Genomic DNA, 18013 nt, shown 5'->3' with positions numbered 1-18013 from the left:
ACCCTTTATTTGAGATATTAGTAAATCAGGCCCCAAGTGTTGTATATGTCGTTCTACTGAAACGTCTGAATTCAGAGCGTTGTCACTTAGCGCTGACTCACCAACCACGGTGATGGTGCAGATTCCTGTGCGAACTCCGGCAGGGTTCTCCACACTGACGCAGTAGCGGCCGCTGTGTTCTCTCTTGGCATGGCTGATGTTGAGGCTGAGGTGGCGCCCGGTGCTGTGTAGGGCGATATCCTCGTCCGCCTTCAGCTCCTCATCGTTCTTTGTCCAGGCGATAGCCGGGGCTGGTTTGCCGCTGTATCGTCCCGACAGCATGCAGGTGTCTCCCACCTTTACCATTATCTTGTCCCTGAAGTCCAGGTCCAGAGTGGGTGGTTCTGAAGGGGAGGAGGGCAGTTTGAAATGTTACTCTAGTTCTTGCTTCCTGGATGAGATGTTTTTTAGATGATGTACGGTGTCACTCACCAAGCTCGTCTTTGCACTGCACAGGTTTGGTGGCAAAGGACGCTTTGCCTTGTCCCACCTGGTTGACGGCAGATACTCTGAACTCGTGGCTCGATCCGTCTTTGAGCCCGGTCAGCGTGAACTTCCTGTCCATCAGCGTTTCTTCTCCGCCCACTCGTGTGAAGTTGTCGCGACCAATCATTCGGGACTCAAGGACGTACCTGGTCACCTCGGCGCCACCGTCGTACTTGGGCGGTCTCCAGGCGACGGAGAGCGAGTCCTTGGTAACGGCGGTGATGATCAGGTCTGCCGGACGCTCTGGCACGGCTGGAGGACACACACAGACGTTGTTTTTTTTAAAACTTTTATTCACATCGCTGTTAGACAGCAGCAGATTCAGACTGAAACAAATCCAGGTTCAGTTTGTGTTTGACTACATTTGATTTAACATTTAAATTATTTAAAGCGAATGAATTAAATTCTATTTCAGGCCCCCGCAGGTCTAAAATCAGAATAACTGAAACATTTAATGTGAACAATAAAAAGGTTCTTGTGCAGAAATGATGGTTTTAAATCCAGCTTCTCTTTATGTATTTTTAATACTGAGATCCAGAACCTCTGACTGTCAGCTGTAGTCACTACTCACAGATGGGATCTTTGATGAGAACCATCTTGTCGGTCTCGATGAACGGTCCCATGCCGATGATGTTCTCGGCTGCAATCCTGAAGAAGTAGCCCTTTCCGTCGATGAGTCCCTGCACCACGGCATTGTTCCTGGTCACCGTGTAGGACACCGAGGTCCAGCCCATGCGGTCCGACTCCCTCTTCTCGATGATGTAGTTGGTGATGGCTGAGCCGCCGTCGTCCTCGGGGGAGTACCAGGTCAGCTTGCAGGAGTCATTGGTCAGATTTTCGCCGGCGAAGGGAAGACCGACTGGTCCAGGCACATCTGAAGGGGGGGGGGGGACAGAGACAGTTTGAAGAAATGGAAACGGTCAATGTGTGGGCTCATACGTGTTCGGGTATCTGGATGTTTACACGTTAACAAACATTTCTGATAACTGTCCTCCGTGGTTCTGGTTTGGAGACTCACCGAGGACCTCGACGATGACGGCCTTCTTCCTCTCACCGCCCTCGTTCTTGGCACTCAGCGTGTAGATGCCTTGGTGATGGCGTCTACAGTTCTTGATGACCAGCGAGTTGGAGATGCCCGTCGTCTCCACCACGGCCTCTTTGGGCACCTCGGCGTCATCTCGGCACCAAGCGATCTGCGGAGCGGGTTTACCCGACACGTAGGCGATAATGCGGATGGTGGCGCCGGCGTGGACCACGATCTTCTCCTTCACCGAGGCATCCAGGTCCATCTCTGGAGGAACTGCACCAGAAGGTTTGTTTTGAATAAAATGTTCTCGGCCTCAAGCGGCAGCCGACTCGTCCACACGAATGTTAAACGTCTGACTCTTACTTGTTCTGTCTTTGACCTCGATCAGCTCCGACACCAGTCCCGGGTCTCCCACTCCGGCAGCGTTTACAGCTCGGACTCTGAAGCTGTACAGACCGCCTTCCTTCAGACCATCCACCACGAACTTGGTTCCTCTGATCTCAGTGTCCTTTGCCTGGATGGAGACGAGAGACACACACCAAGTCACATGTTTAAAACGTCATTTACATCTGGGATCTTGTTTCAGTCTGAACTTTGTTTAAGGATTTGTTGTTGATGTTTGCTGCAGTAACTGAAACCTGAAATGAGATCTGACATTTGAGGGCAGATGATGCTTTTGATCCATCCACATGACATGTTTTCCTCTGTCGTTAAATCTTTTCTTTACCTTCTCCCAGCTCTCGTCGCTTTCGGGTTCCTTCTCCTCCTCGGCGTCGCTCAGCAGCAGCCTCCTCTGAGCTTTCTTTTCCTCCTCGTCCTTGTTCACCTCCTTGAACTCCACGATGTAGCCGGTGACCTTCGACCCTCCATCCACCAGAGGAGGGATCCACTCCAGCTCCACCGTTGACTTGGTCCAGTCTGTGACTTTGGGAGTGGGCGGTCCCGGGGGCTCTGCACAACAGAAACACTTTAGTATAAAAAACGTATACAGAATAAACAAACGTATAAAGTAAGGCTTCGACAAACATCTTGATGGAACTGGACGGGTCATTTATGTCCAGGTGGAGTTTGACAACAAAGCAAAGTCCACCAGCTGAAGAAGGCCACAAGGTTTGTCTGAGAGCTGGGGAGACGTCCCAACATGTGGACCTTCTTCTGTCCAGAGCTTCCCTACTGACAGTCTGGACGGTCAGGTTTCCTGTGGGGGACACATCGCTCGGTGGACAGTTTGAACTGAAACTGTAAGAGAAGATGTCCTGCTTACTGATGGGGTCTCTGCAGAGCACGGGGTCAGAGGGCACGCTGGGCAGACCGCAGCCGGCGGCATTCAAAGCGATGACCCTGAACTGGTACATGGCGCCCTCCTGCAGCCCGGTCACATCCCAGTTGTTGCCCAGTGGCAGCGCCCGGATCGGGTCGCGGGTGACGCGGGTCCAGCGCTTGGCGGTGGTCTCCTTCTTCTCGATGATGTAGCCGGATATGGAGGAGCCACCGTCGTACTTAGGCTCGTCCCAGTTGACGGTCATCGACTCCAGACTGACGTCCGTTACAGTCGGTTTCTCACACTGACCGGGGATGGCTGCAAGAGGACGAGCGCTAGTCAGTCATCAATACATCAGATAGAAAGATCAGAAGAGAAAATATTGATCTGTATTGATCAGGTGTTGAACTGAACTCAGCCTTAATGAACCATTAACAAGAGAAGTTGAGAAGAGCGTGAGTTTTACCTCCCAGACAGGGATCTGATGATTTCAATTATTATATTCAATTATTATTATTATTATTGTTATTGTTATTATTATTATTATTATTATTATTATTATTATTATTATCATCAAGATCTATCTGACATGATGTATTTTAATGTTTGGTTCTGGTTCTAGTATTTTAATGTTTGGATCTGGTTCTAGTATTTTAATGTTTGGTACTGGTTCTAGTATTTCAATGTTTGGTTCTGGTTCCAGTATTTTAATGTTTGGTTCTGGTTCTAGTATTTTAATGTTTGGTTCTGGTTCCAGTATTTTAGTGTTTGGTTCTGGTTTTAGTATTTTAATGTTTGGTTCTGGTTCTGACTGTAAAAGCATTGGAGGGTAATGAAGTGACACACTGAACTCACTGAAAAGGTTTCTGGCCTTCTCCGGCTCGCTGACCACCGGTGGCCCGACTCCAAATTTGTTCTGGGCCATGACTCTGAACTCGTACTCGTGGTTCTCCGTCAGCCGAGTCACCACATAGGCGGACTCTTTGGGGTCGTTGGAGACATGGACCCAGGACTTCCTGTTGTCCTCTCGCTTCTCCACCACGTAGTTGGTGATCTTGGATCCTCCGTTGTCTGTGGGGGGGCTCCAGGCCAGGCCGATCCTCTCCGCAAACACCTCGGTGAACTTGATAGGTCCCACCGGTGGGCCCGGAGGTCCTGCAGGGGACATTAGTTTTATAGTTAAACACCTCTGTGTCTTTACAGCAGAGAAGCTGCCACTAATCAGGTGTTCAGATTTGTGTCTCACCCAGCACAGACAGCTTGATGTCCTTGGTGACGGTGCCCAGGCTGTTGCTGGCTGTCAGGCTGAAGAGGGCACTGTCCTGACGGCTGGCCTGCTGGATGAGCAGCGTGCACTTGTCCTGAGTCACCAGTTTGTTGATGTGCTGGTCGTACTGGACGGCGGCCTTCTCCTCGGGTTTAGCCAGAGCGGCCTTGTGCCAGGTGAGCGTGGGGAACGGACAACCGCTCACCTTTGCCACAATGCTGACATCACAGCCCTCCTCGCCCTCCATGGCCTCGCGCAACTGAATGGTGGGAGCGCCTGCAGAGAGAGTGAGAATAGATAAAACCAACAGGTGAGTGTAAAGGAGGCAGAACCAATCAGCATCATCCATCAGTGACGTCACCCGTTGGTTTGTGAACGTTATGAAGCCTCCAGTTCAGATTCTGTCCGCCACCATCTTTTCTAATTTGGAGTGGTTTGGAGCAGGAAGTGACCATATTTGGATGAGCTGGGGGGAGGAGCCAACAGTGGATCTGACTGATCTGATTGGAAACCTTACGATACTATGTCTCACACACAAATAGCTGTAACCTGACTGCACCACAGGCCTGTTAATCAAACAGACACGCCCCCAAAAACATGTATTTTTGAAGCTTATTTTCTAATGAATGAGGGATTATTTTCAAATGGACCTCCAGAAAACTAATAAGAAAGAGTGACTTTAGCTAACAACACCGAGATAACTGCTGGAGACATTTTATTGACTTTGTACTTGATGAGAGAAGTTGAATGGGAATCTATGGAGCCGGAGGCTTTTTGGAGCCGACCTCTAGTGGCACTCGGTGGTATTGCAGATTAAGACATTTCTGCATTGGCCTCATGTTTCAGACCTGGAAGCTACGGACATTTTTATGTTCAGTCTGTGGTTAAAACTTTAAAACTCAGCAGCCTATGATTGGCTGAAGCGCCTGTCACTCACATGTCTGATCCTTGATGACCATGGGTCCGATGGTGGCAGAGGGTCGGCTTGGTCCAGCAGCGTTCACGGCTTTGACTCTGAACTCGTATTCTCCTCCCTGCAGAGAAACAGACATCAGTGAGTGAAGGAGAGGCTCAAACATCTGTCACAGCTGGAAGCTCAGCCTCACCTCTGTTTGTTCAGCTGCTTTTTCTCAGGCAGACTAGTATGGAGTTAGTTTTGGGGTTCACTGTTCAGTCCCTCTGTCACAGTTTTTTTGTGATCGTTGCAATCAAAAATGTTTGATTTTGTGGTGGATTTTCTGAAAAATTGCAATTGACTTTCCAGAGATTTTGCAGTAAAATTGCACAAAGAAAGAAAGTTGAGAAAGAAAAATTGGATTTTTTTTAAACACCACCTGATAAAAGAATAAATCTGTAATCACTTCCTGTGATAATAATCATGCTGCACATCACAGAAATATTTTAGTTCTTATCTTTTTGTATGTATTTATTGAACTTAGAGAACCATGGAGATAAAAGTTCCTAAAAGCTCCTAAAAGCTGTGTATGTTTCCAGAACAGACATTTTGTGACTAATATAGAAACAATGACTATATCAGCTGTCAAAATAAGCTTTAGATGCTGTTTAATTCATGTTCATTCAACACATAGACCTGCTGGATGCACACAAACAAAGAGACGTCTCTGACAACTGGACGTGTGGATAAAACTAATTTAACATACAGTAATATGGAATCACTTTCTTTGATAATAAACATTTAATTAGATCATTTTAATGTGAAGGCCACATTTCCCACAAACCCCGCCATTTCCTGTTTCTCCTCTTGTTCCAAAGCGAGTTTTGTCTGAAAAGATTTACTTTATGTCGTTAATACTTTCAGCACAGATTCTGTTGAAAGTGGAAAAATCGCAGGAAGTAAAAAAAAAAATGCAAGCTCCCGCAAATATTGTGGCAATTGCTTGAATTTGCGTTTATTATTGCGATCGCAAGATTTCCTGCAGGACTGATCGTGGGTTCATTGTGTTCTTAATTTGTATGTAGCAGTGAATGAATAATTCCCTTTTTCATTTATTAGGAAGTGATTTGGAAATGATGATGCTCAGCTCCTCCCTGAACAAAGGAGAGACTGAATAAAGAGAGTCTGGACTCCTCCAGAGGACATACACCAACCTCCTTCAGGTCCTCCACCATGAAGCTTAGCTCCTCCACGTCTCTCTTATTGCACTGCTTCCACGTCTCCTTCTCTTTGCCACTGGTGTCCCAGCTCAGACGCTCGATAATGTAATGCTTCACCGGAGAGCCACCGTTGTTCTTCGGAGCCTCCCAGCTCAGCGTGACGGTGGTCTTCGTCACCAGGTTGACCTTCAACTTGGTGGGGGGGTCGGGGGGATCTGAGAAAGAGGAAGAGGAAGAGAAGATTAGGAAGAGTACGGTGAGGCCCTTGTAGTGTGTGTCTGCAGTCCGGGTGTGTCCTCACAGATGGGGTCTCTGGCCCGGGCCGGCTCAGTGGTCACGGTGAACGGGCCGAATCCCAGTCTGTTCTCAGCTCGGACTCTGAACAGGTATTCCTGACCCTCCAGCAGGCTTGGCACCACGTAGGCCTGGCTGGCACAGGCGGCGTTCACCTGACAACAACCCAAACAAATCATCAGTTAATGGAGCGCCAGCGGTGTTGATGATGAAGTCATGAAGGAAACATCCAGAGTTTTCAGTCTTATTGTCAGCATCAAGCTGTGTGTGTCATGATGTGTAATAACTGCTGGTCATGACTGTAGATGAACAGGTAGTTTATTACTGTTGTCAGAGACAAAACTGTAAAAAACACTTCTGTTCAATGTGAATGTTTAAAGTTTGAGGAGGTGTGGTACATAATGTTTGAACAGTTTTACTTCCTACATCTCTAGTAACAAAGAAAAATAGGAGACATTTTCTATAAAAGGACACAGACTTTGTATTGTGGGTTTTCCTATCTTACAGTGTTTGTGCAGAGCCGGGCTGAATACTGCTGCTGACTAACTGGAAGACATCTGCGTGAAAAAGTGAAGCCCGAGACATGTTGGTGGCGTTCACCTTGGTCCAGGCTTTGTCAGTCACACATTTCTTCTCGATGAAGTAGCTCTTGATTCTCTCTCCCCCATCGGTGTCAGGGAGTTTCCAGATCAGCCTCATGGTGGACCGAGTGATGTCAGTGACCCTCAGGTCCTTTGGAGGTCCGGGAACGTCTGCAGCCAGCAGCAAAGGTCCAATCAGACAAACAATGATCGCAGCAGACCGACAACCCTCCACCCAACACCGAGAGTGACACATGCTCTGCAGAAGTGTTCATTGATAACAACATACCGAGGACAATGACTCTGACGTTGACGTGTTTCAATCCAGACTTGTTCTTGGCGGTGATGACGTAACGTCCCGAGTGGCTCCTCAGACTAACGGGGATGTTCACCACAGACGTGGTGTCCGTGGACTCAACCTGAAAACAAATTTCAGTTCCATAAAAACGTGAGCAGCACCGACAAATACAAACACCTAATTCATCTTAAATAGACAGTTTGTTCCTACATGCTGGTTGTTTTTTTTTAGGAAACGTGCGTCCTTGTCGAAGAGAAAAAACATGAAAATATTTGAGAGATTTGATTTGTGAAGGTCTGACCTCGGAGTCCACCGGCAGAATGTGCAGCTTGTTCTTCTTGTGTGACTTGGCTTTGCCGTCGTAGTCCCAGGTCACCTTGGGAGCAGGGCGGCCCTTGACGGTGGCGGGGATCCTGATTGGATCTCCAGCTCTGATGCACACTAGGTCATCGGCCATCACGTCGATGGTGATGGAAGGCGGGACTGTGGAGAAGCATCAGAGGAGACGTCAGAGAAGAACACAAACAAACACACTGATCACATCACTGCAGTGAGATTTTGAGGCCGGACGTACGCTGGATATCCTCGACCAGAACCTCGCTGGTGCAAGGGCTGGGGTCGGACTCGCCGATGTCATTTACAGCAATGATCCTGAAGCGGTAGCGCTTCAGCTCGCGGAGGCTGGGCACGGTGAACTCTGTGGTGGGGTGCAGGCTCTCCGGGTCGTTCACCCTCACCCAGTCTGATGAACCCTCGTCCTGGATCTGGACAATGTAGCCCTTGATGGGACTGCCTCCATCGCCCTCTGGAGGCTTCCAGGACAGCGTGACGCTGTGCTTGGTCTTGTCAGCCACCACCGGAGCAGCAGGCATGCTGGGAGGAGCTGCAGGGAGAGATTTCAGGGAGCTTTCATTCATCTTTTCGGAGTCTGAGGAAGGCCTGTGAAGAATCACTCCAGACATGAAGTCAGACGCTTTAAAAAGAGGGGTGCTGTGTTTACTCACTGATTGGATCAACAGCGAAGGCTGAGTCAGACGGTCCGCTGAAGGGTCCAGTTCCTGCTGAATTATAGGCAGCAACCCTGAACTCGTACTCTGTTCCTTCAAACAGACGGGTCACCTGGTGGCACACAAACGGAAGGGATTATAATTGTTAAATATGTTTTTACGATGCTCACCGCTTCCTAAACAACAAGACGTGGAGGAAGCAGACTTCTTAAAGGTCTGTAAGAGTCCTTCTTAAAGGTCTGCAGTACTCAGGCAGACCATGCTAACTGCCTTTAAAAGGATCTTCTGGACCGGTTCACCCTGAGGTTCTGGTTTAGGATGGAGGATGTTGACAGAAGGGGAACACACATCCAAATGAGAAGCTCCTTTAAGTAGTGAACCAAGAGCTGAACCCTCTGAGGCAATACTTCATATTAAACATGGAAACAAAGGGTTGGTGATAGATTGGATCAGTTGGAGGGAAGCACAGTAGGCTTCTGTGGTTTCCTAACTTTAACCCTCCCACAACTTAACAACCAATCAAAGACAGAGTCTCCCTCCAGCTGATCCAATCTGGCACCAGCCACAGCAGCTCACCTGGTACTCCCAGCCTTTCATACCCCTCTTGGTGACAGGCATCTTGTTGACTTTGGCCCAGTAGGCGGTTCCTTTCTCCCTCTTTTCCAGCCAGTAGCCAATAATCATGGAGCCTCCGTTGTCTCTGGGAGGCTCCCAGGTTAGGGTCATGGAGGTCTTGGAGTACTCTGCAATGGTTGGTTTCTCTGGTGGGCCAGGAAGGCCGAAGGGGTCTGTGATCTGGACGTCTTCGGTTGCGCAGGGGTCAGATTTACCGTAGCGGTTCTCGGCTCTGACCCGGAACAGGTAGGTCTTGTTGGTCTCGAGGTTCCACGCCTGCAGGAGAGGGAGGTGGTGTTACCACTGAAATTGACCTTTTAAAACTATTATTGTCACTGTTGTTGTTGTTGCTGTCATGAGGATGTACCCCGTATTTCCTCTCAATGATGCTGTTGGTAACCTCCACCCACTGCGGTTCAGGCGGAGCTTCCTGTCCCTCCTCCAGCTCAGGCTCTTCTGTCACCACATCCATCCTCTCAACAATGTAGTTGGTCAGCTCACTGCCACCATCGTCGAGTGGAGCGTCCCACTGCAGGTAGCAGGACTCCGCCCTGATGTTGGAAACCGCCACATTCCTGGGTGGAGTCGGTCGGTCTGAGGGGAGAGGATACCGTCAGCTGAATATCCTGAGACAAAAGCTTTAACCAGCAGCGTTTGTGGCATGTTTCCAACTCACCCAGCACCATGACAAATATGGTGTGCTTGGCTGAGCCCATGTTGTTAGAGGCACACACGGTGTAGCTGCCGCGATCCCTCCTGTTGGCGGTTGGGATGGACAGCGTGGTCTTGCAGTTCAACCTGCCAGTGACCTCGGTCTCCATCAGCAGAGTCTCAGTGGGCTTCTCGATCACCACGTCATCCTTGGACCACTCGACCTTGGGGATGGGGAGTCCCAGGACGTCAGCTGGGATCTCAATGGGCTCGCCCTTCTTCACGGTAACGCAGTCGCCCTTAAAGTGCTTCAGCATGTGGACCTCAGGAGACACTGAGAGGAACAGGCCGGAAAAAAAATGAATCAGCCTACAACCGGGATGGTTTGACCTTTGACCTAAGGTATTGGTCCTGACTGTACAGGTAAAGGTTTTAGGACCATTTGGCCTTACCTTCGTCATCCTGAATAACCACAATCAGCGGGATGGATGGCTCACTCTCTCCAATCAGGTTTGCGCACTTGATTCTGAACTCGTACATCCAGTCCTCGTCCAGGCCTTCAACAGTCAAGGTCATGTTGGGGCAGATCTCCGTGTTGCAGGGCTCAAAAGCCTGCTGGTCCTGCTTCTTCTTCTCAACAAAGTAGCCGATGATGGGGCTACCGCCGTCATTACGAGGCGGTCTCCAGGCCAGTGTGATGGAGTTCTTGGTGCGCTCTGTGTAGTGGAACTTCTCGGGATAGGATGGTGGGCCTGCAGAACCACCAAAGTAACGCTTTTAGGTACAAATGCACTTTTCAACCCAGACCACTTATCACGCTACTCCTAAACATCTCGACCTCAGGACTATAACACTCACCCTGAGGGTCCACAGCCTTGATGGGACCTAGCTCGACAGGTTGGCCCATGCCGTACTTGTTCTTGGCGATGACACGGAACATGTACTCCTGTCCCTCCATGATGCCCACGCATTCGCACTTGGACGAGGCAGTTTCAATGGGCTGCCTCCACGTGTGCATCTTGGCATCTCTACGCTCCACGATGAAACCAGTCAGGTCACTGCCTCCGTCATCCTCGGGGTCGTCCCAGTTCAGGAAGATCATCTTACGAGTGACAACAACTGGCTTCAGGTCCTTGATGGGTCCAGGAACATCTGAAGATAAAACATATCAGTATGATCTGAGTAGCAGAAGTTAACTCATCAAGTGCTGGCCACATGTTTACTGGACTTCCACTCACCCATGACCTCCACTCTGGTCGAGGCATTCTTGATGCCGCTGGGGTTGCAAGCACAGATCTGGTATTTTCCGCAGTCCTTCCTCTGGACATTCTTGATTGAGAAAATGCTATCGTTGCCCTCGGTGAGGATCTCCATGCGGTCTTTGTCAGGTTTCTTGTCGTCCTTGGTCCAGCTGATGGCGGGATAAGGTTTACCTGTGACTGTGGCAGGGATATGGAGCGTCTCTCCGGCTCTGATCACCACGCCGGTCTTGACGGACAGGTCCAGTTCAATCACAGGCATCTCTGTGGAGGGCAACCAGAAAAACAACAGAAAATAGATTTACATCAACACCACTTCAGACAACATTCGACCTGTTTAAATCCAGCGTCTCTGTATTTCCGGCTGACCTGCAGGATTCCTGACAAACACAGACTCTGTGAATCCGGGTGTTCCCTCTCCGGCAACATTGCAGGCGATGACTCTGACCAGGTACTTTGCTCCCTCACGGACTCCGTAGACAGTGAAGGCCCGGGTCTTCCAAGGACGTTCTGTAGACCTGGACCAGTCCTTGGTACCAGCCATGGCCTGAAAACGCCCAAAGGACAAATAAAACATGAATCTGGACTGAAATCAGGACAATGTGATTGAGGCTGCAGCTTCAACGAGGCAGGATCCTGAAAACAGATGTGTGCAGAACTAAAAAAGAACTGACGCCATGGTCTGACCTTATCTACTTGGTACCCCAGTATCTCCCCTCCTCCGTTGTCAGCAGGTGGGTCCCACTCCACGTCAATGGAGTGGTCCGTGGTCACCACCACCCGGGCCGCTGGAGGTCCGGGAGGTACTGTCGGGTCACAAACAAACACGGATGAAAATGTTCACCCTAAGATGCTTCTTCATTCTTTCATTTGTCTGCTGCAGATTTTTCCAAATCTAACATCAATATCACCAAGAAGCAAAAATTTTGTGATGCCACTTATTTCCCTTGACTGACAGAAATGAAAACAATGATCAGAACCAGACTGGACTCAGGATTCAGCAGTTTACGTACAGATGGGAGCTTGGGCTGTCTTGGGTTCAGAGGGAACGCTGAACTTTCCAGGGCCGGCCTGGTTCTCGGCCGCCACCCTAAAGATGTAAGTCAGCCCCTCCAGCAGACCTTCAACATTCAGCTCAGTGTCGGCGACCACATCCCTGAAGACCAGGACAGAAGTTAGCGTCAAGTTACCAGCCAGTGCATACACTTTGTACAAATTCATTGGTCGTTGTGCTTCCTCACCTGTTGACACGTGCCCAGTGGGAGCTGTTAATCTCACGGCGCTCCACCCAGTATCCCAGGATGGGGCTGCCATTGTCGTTCGGCTCGTTCCAGGTGACCAGCATGCTGTTGGCCGTGACGTCTTCAATCTGTGGCTTATCAGGAGCCTCGGGAGGTTCTGAGGACAAAGGGAAACATGGTTCATGGTGTCCACGTGTTTAAATGTATGTCGTATTTAAATGTTTTGTTTTTATCATGAAATTTTAAAAGAAATAAGAAAGAAAGGTATTATTACTCCTGTTTGATTTTACTCAGTGCTAATAATGTAAACGGATGTCTTGTGGCTGGATAACAGACCTAACAGAGTTGTGAAAGAATCAAAGGGTTATTGCTTCGTAGGAGGTTTGGAGATTTTGATGTAAATGTATGCTAACGCTGTCCACTAACAAGAATAAAAACATAATGGAGCTAAACAATAGTTTTGATGTGTTAATAATGATAATTTCAGTTATGTTGACATTGTTGGATTATCATGTTCCACACGTCAAGGTAAACTGATTCTTCCTGTCAACCTCATATTTACAATTAAAAGTGAATTGAATAATTGCTGATTAAAATGAATACAGTTCCCCCTGAAGTTCTCTACAGAAGCTCCATACTGTATTTCAGGTCAGCAGTATTTCCATTATATTTGTAATATTTGTTGTAGTATAAGAGCTTTGCTTGCAGAAGCAATCATCAGTATGAACGTACCGAAAGGATTCTTGGCAATGAGCGGTTTGGAGACACAGGGGGGGCCGGCACCGTACTTGTTCTCAGCCACAACCCTGAAGATGTACTCCTTCTTCTCGATGAGTTTGGGCACCAGGTAGCGGCATCCTCTCAGGGTAGAGGTAACGCTGCTCCAGCCGATCTCCAGCTTGGAGTTGTCCTTCTTCTCCAGGGTGTAGTTGAAGATCTCGCTGCCTCCGTCGTCCAGAGGAGGATCCCACTTGCAGATCACAGAGCTCTTCCTCACTTCCTCGAAGGTGAAGTTCACGGCGGGACCGGGAGTATCTGTGGATGGACGAAATGATGAGCCTCTAAGGAGGGGAAATGTTGCCTTAATGTTGACATTAAAGCATCATCACATCTCTGCAGTCTGTGTGTCTCACCGAGCACGTTGACCTCGCAGGTCACCGAGCAGATGCCATGGTCGTTCTCCACCTTCACCATGTAGATGCCGTGATCGGCACGGATCGAGTCCCTGATGACGATGGAGGACACGCCCCTGCGGCTGTTGTCGATGACCAGACGCTCATTGATGGTCGGATAGTCGGACTCAACCACCTCTGGCTCTGCAGCTTGCTCCTCCTCCTTCTTTGTCTCCTCTCCTTCCTTCGTCTCCTCTCCTTTCTTCTTCTCCTCTCCTTCCTTCGTCTCCTCTCCCTCCTTCTTCTCCTCCTCCTTCTTCTCCTCTCCCTCCTTCTTCTCCTCTCCTTCTTTCTTCTCCTCTCCTTCTTTCTTCTCCTCCTTCTTCTCCACCTTCTTCTTCAGGGGTTTTTCGGCCCTTTTGCGGAGCGGCTCAGGCTGGATCACCTCGTTGTTCCAGTACCAGGTGATGTGAGGGTACGGCGATCCAGAGATGTTGGCGTTTAAGCAGATCTCGCAGCCTCGCTTCACGTTGAGACCAGACTGCAGGCTGCCGCTCAGGAAAACCTTGGGAGGATCTGACAGGAGGAAAATGAACAGAAATGTCCTGTGAAACTCAGCAGCTTCATAAGTATTGAAGAAGTGACTAATTGATCAGGATATCGGGTCTGATCCCCAAACACTCTCACTGTAGATCCTCTGAAGGGTTAGATGTACATAAAGGTTGTCTTGTGTATAAATGTGAACAGCTGCCTCACTCTGAGATGCGATGATGTCATCCTTACCGACGGTGTCTGAGGCTTTGACGAATGGCGGGTTGCGCGATGGCTCGCTGACTCCAGCAGCGTTCTCGGCTTTGACTCGGAAGGTGTAGTACTTTGCCTCCGTCAGCCTCCTGACAGTGTAGGACAGGACGGGCACCAGGAAGTCGTTACACCGCTCCCACTTGTCGTCGCCCTTCTGCTGCTTCTCCAGGATGTAGCCCATTATCTTGGAGCCGCCGTCGTACATGGGCGGCTTCCAGGTCAGAGTGATGGTGCTGGATGTGGGGTTGTGGGTCTCCACGTCCACCGGCGGGTCAGGAGCGTCTGAGACGCGAGACAGATTCAGTTAGGCAGTTTTTAATCACACCAATGACATATTCTGTTTCTGCAATTTAAACATTTAAAACATATTTACAGACTCTCCAACCTCACAGCTCCAGTTTGTAAAGCAGGCCCTCGGTTAAAAAACGGAATCCTGAGCTAAGTGCACGTGCAGCTTTCAGAGGCTGAGTAGGACTCGGGAAATCATCATCATTCTCAAACAGGAAATGTCAGAGTTTTTTTTCTTACGCTTCTGGTCCTCGGCGATGACCGGGTTGCGGAGCTCGAGGAACTCTCCTCCTCCAATCTTGTTGACGGCTTGGACTCTGAAGTAGTACTCTCCGTTGGGGATGAGGTCTTTGACTGTCCAGCTCACCTTGTTCTCTCCGGACATCATGTTGACGTATGTCCTCCTACCGGCCTCACGCCGCTGCACACGCGCAAAAGACACCGCAGTTAGTTCAGACTTTCTGTAATGTCAGATTTAAAAGTGCGATTGCAGCTCAGAGATAAAAAGCCGCTGCCGTCTCAGACCTGCAGGACGTAGTGAAGAATCGGGCTGCCGCCATCATAGTCCGGAGGATCCCAGGACACTTTACAGGAGCTCTTTGTGATCTCAGAGGCCACAATCTCCTTGCAGGGACCAGGAAGACCTGAAAACAGACGCGTTACAAAATTATCTGTTGCTTACCGTCAAAGCAATCAGCGTCCATGTAATGATGTAAAAGCTGTGCCATGGATTACCGATCACTTTGACGTTGATGGTGGCGCTGGCGCTTCCCAGTTTGTTCTCCAGAGTCACTTTGTAAACTCCGGCATCAGCGTGGAGGCTGCTGTCAACCTCCAGGTGACAGGAAGTGTACTCCTTCCTGTTCAACACAAACAACCACACATTCATCAATCGAGTACAGTTGCTGTTTTTATACCAACAAAGATTCAAAATGTCGAGACATCTTTTTCCAAAAGCAACAATCAAACCTCATTTGTTCCAGCAAAATGTTTTCACATTAAAATCTGTTTGTGCATCCACCAGTTGAAGTTTGATCGGGTCTTGTGATTTATCTTTAGTCGCGTCCTGACTGACAGAGACGCGGCGCTCACCTGAAGCCGAGGCGTTCGTCGGCCTTCAGCTCCTTGCCGTCTTTGTGCCAGGTGATTCTGGGTGAAGGGACAGCTCTGAAGGGAACTGGGATGTGCAGCTTCTCTGTTTCCACGACAACCAGGTCGAGAGTCTGGAAGTCCAGCATCGGGTTACCTAGAAACAAAGACATTACAAATCAGCCCCAGATGAGAGTTGCTGATGACGAACCAAACTGCAGAGTAACCTGGTTCTTACAGTCAGACTCTTTGGCGAAGACGTTCTCGGAGATGTCGGAGGGCTCGCTGACTCCGACAGCGTTGATGGCCCTTACTCTCAGAATGTACTCCTTCTCGGGGACTATGCCCTCCTCCACGCGGTACTTCAGCTCCTTCACTGGACGGGAGTTGACCCTCATCCACTTCTCTGTTCCGGCCTCACACATCTCAACGTGGTAGCCACTGATGGGGCAGCCACCCTCCCTCAGCGGAGGCTTCCAGGCGATCGACAGGAAGTCTCGGCTGGCTCCGGTCACGTGCAGCTCTATGGGCGGCGACGGTGCTCCTGGGGGGGACGGAACAGATGGACTCAGACTTTAAATGTAAAATGATGTCTTTAAAGGAGCTATCGCTCATTAGTGGACTGACCTGTCGGGTCTTCGATGGTGAGAATCTCGGTGGGCTCACTTGGGTGTCCGGCGCCGGCCTCGTTCTCGGCTCTGGCCTGGAACTGAACCTCTGTTCCCTCGATGACGTCTGTGACTCGGTACTTACAGTCTGGACCTGAAGTCTTCCCGCATTTCACCCAGCGGGTTCCCAGCTTCTCCTTCTTCTCAATGGAGTACCTGGAGGGAGGAATCATAGGAAGGTCAACCTCATCATCAGCCACTGCAGCAACAGTTACTACAATTCATTATTCTTTCACACGATGTCATGAAAACAGCTTTTTGTTCCTGGTATTCACCATAGAAATATTCTACGCAGAAACGGTGAAAAGACCAACCTGAGGATGGGTCTGCCGCCGTCGTTTTTAGGTGCCTCCCACTGCAGGTCCACGTATCTCTTGGTCACAGCGTTGACAGCGAGTGCATAAGGCGGCCCGGGAGTTGCTGCAACAAATAAGCATTTTATTATCCTCCAGACACACAGCAGCAGTGGAGATTTTCAGTGCCAACATATGACTGCCGCTCCTGTCCAACTTACTGAAAGTGTCTTTGGCCAGCACAGAGTCCTCCAGCTCACAGAAGGGCCCAACGCCCACAGCGTTCTCAGCTGCAATGCGGAACACGTACAGCGATCCTTCGTTGAGTGGCGTCACGCTGTACTTCAACTCCTTGACGGTGGTGTCTACAGCCTGCCAGCCTTTACGCCTCACGTCACGCTTCTCCACCACGTAGTTGGTGATGTGCGAGCCGCCATCGCGCTCCGGAACCGTCCACTTCAGCTCGGCACTGTTCCTGCTGATGGTGACAACCTCCAACCAGCGTGGAGCCGAAGGCGGGTCTGAGGAGAGGAGGACATTCACATGTCAATCATTCATTCATAATCATGTGATTTTATTTCCGCTCATCTTTAGAAACCAGACATATTTTGAGCTGAAGCGTTGAGTCCTCATGTGACTGATGTGTGTCAGAGGTCACGAGCGTGTTTTAAGGATGCTCTGTGTTCCACATGAATGTGTGATGTTTGGGTTCTTACTGAGCCTCTCTTTGCAGAGCACCGGGTCGCTTGGTTCGCTCGGTTCGCTCTCCCCAGCCACGTTAACAGCTCGCACCCTGAACGAGTACTCCTGCTTCTCCATCAGGCCCTTCAGGAAGTGCTCCAGGATGTTGACGTTCTCAGCCACACGGATCCAGTCCGTGGTGCCGCTCTTCAGCATCTCGATGACGTAGTCATCGATCTTCGCTCCGCCGTCATGCTCCGGTTTGGTCCACATCAGGAAGCAGGAAGTTTTGGCGACATCCTTCACTGTGGGCTTACCGGGAGGCCATGGAGGATCTGTGAGAGGAAGGACCATGATGCTTTTTACTTTCTGAAAGAAGTGTAGACACAGCTGGAGTGAGAGGATAAAGGCTTTGTACCGATAGGATCTTTGACGAGGATCGGATCTGTCTCCTTGCTGGGTTTGCCAGCTCCAGCCAGATTCTCTGCGAGGACTCTGAACTTGTACTTCTTCCTGGTGGGAAGACCTTTGACTCTGTGGAGGGAAACATGACGTCAACACACTGGACTCCAAAGAACCTCAGAGTTGGCTCGGACAGCAAGGAAGCCACTCGCCTATAGTTGGTGTCTTTGATGGGCAGCTTGTTGCATCTGATCCACTTGTCGTGGTCTGGTTCGTATCTCTCCACCCAGTACCCTGTGATGGGACTTCCTCCGTCCTCGTCAGGCTCGTACCAGGCCAGAGTCAGCGAGTCCTTGGCGATGTCTGAAGCCTCCAGCTTGTAAGGAGCTCCGGGAGTGTCTGATGACGAGATGGGAGGCATCGGGTTAGTTTACACTTTACCTGACCAAGAACGGACCGAACCAAAACTCTAAAGGAAAAGGCCTGGGCAGACAAATGGACTGCAACTGCTTCTAATGCACGAGACGACCCTGGG

General features: G+C 49.8%; 1 protein-coding gene across 2 annotated transcripts in view; it reads right to left on the bottom strand.

The window, feature by feature from the left end:
* Positions 1-18013, bottom strand: part of ttn.2 (titin, tandem duplicate 2) — a 185012-nt gene that overhangs the window by 62973 nt on the left and 104026 nt on the right. For both annotated transcript variants that reach the window (XM_069154449.1, XM_069154450.1), the window contains 41 exons: positions 17691-17877; positions 17495-17610; positions 17112-17411; positions 16617-16916; positions 16417-16522; positions 16062-16258; positions 15673-15978; positions 15438-15591; positions 15081-15205; positions 14871-14989; positions 14586-14766; positions 14037-14339; positions 13275-13829; positions 12874-13176; positions 12142-12298; positions 11914-12056; positions 11588-11706; positions 11270-11447; positions 10880-11164; positions 10500-10793; positions 10094-10393; positions 9667-9975; positions 9358-9584; positions 8952-9266; positions 8373-8487; positions 7943-8251; positions 7670-7851; positions 7360-7489; positions 7090-7241; positions 6497-6644; positions 6190-6410; positions 5018-5114; positions 4060-4356; positions 3669-3968; positions 2817-3131; positions 2280-2503; positions 1916-2066; positions 1544-1825; positions 1097-1399; positions 472-777; positions 102-383 (listed from right to left, as the gene is read on the bottom strand). In XM_069154449.1, coding sequence (XP_069010550.1) covers positions 102-383; positions 472-777; positions 1097-1399; positions 1544-1825; positions 1916-2066; positions 2280-2503; positions 2817-3131; positions 3669-3968; positions 4060-4356; positions 5018-5114; positions 6190-6410; positions 6497-6644; positions 7090-7241; positions 7360-7489; positions 7670-7851; positions 7943-8251; positions 8373-8487; positions 8952-9266; positions 9358-9584; positions 9667-9975; positions 10094-10393; positions 10500-10793; positions 10880-11164; positions 11270-11447; positions 11588-11706; positions 11914-12056; positions 12142-12298; positions 12874-13176; positions 13275-13829; positions 14037-14339; positions 14586-14766; positions 14871-14989; positions 15081-15205; positions 15438-15591; positions 15673-15978; positions 16062-16258; positions 16417-16522; positions 16617-16916; positions 17112-17411; positions 17495-17610; positions 17691-17877 — 9393 coding nt within the window. The remainder of the gene's footprint in view (positions 1-101; positions 384-471; positions 778-1096; positions 1400-1543; positions 1826-1915; positions 2067-2279; positions 2504-2816; positions 3132-3668; positions 3969-4059; positions 4357-5017; positions 5115-6189; positions 6411-6496; positions 6645-7089; positions 7242-7359; positions 7490-7669; positions 7852-7942; positions 8252-8372; positions 8488-8951; positions 9267-9357; positions 9585-9666; positions 9976-10093; positions 10394-10499; positions 10794-10879; positions 11165-11269; positions 11448-11587; positions 11707-11913; positions 12057-12141; positions 12299-12873; positions 13177-13274; positions 13830-14036; positions 14340-14585; positions 14767-14870; positions 14990-15080; positions 15206-15437; positions 15592-15672; positions 15979-16061; positions 16259-16416; positions 16523-16616; positions 16917-17111; positions 17412-17494; positions 17611-17690; positions 17878-18013) is intronic.

This window comes from Embiotoca jacksoni, unplaced genomic scaffold, assembly GCF_022577435.1.
Source record: "Embiotoca jacksoni isolate LCO1_2020_lvr unplaced genomic scaffold, fEmbJac1.0.p SCAF_2, whole genome shotgun sequence".
Taxonomy (NCBI): Eukaryota; Metazoa; Chordata; class Actinopteri; family Embiotocidae; genus Embiotoca; species Embiotoca jacksoni.
Note: the sequence above shows the minus strand (reverse complement) of the source record. Positions and strands in the feature narration are given on the sequence as shown.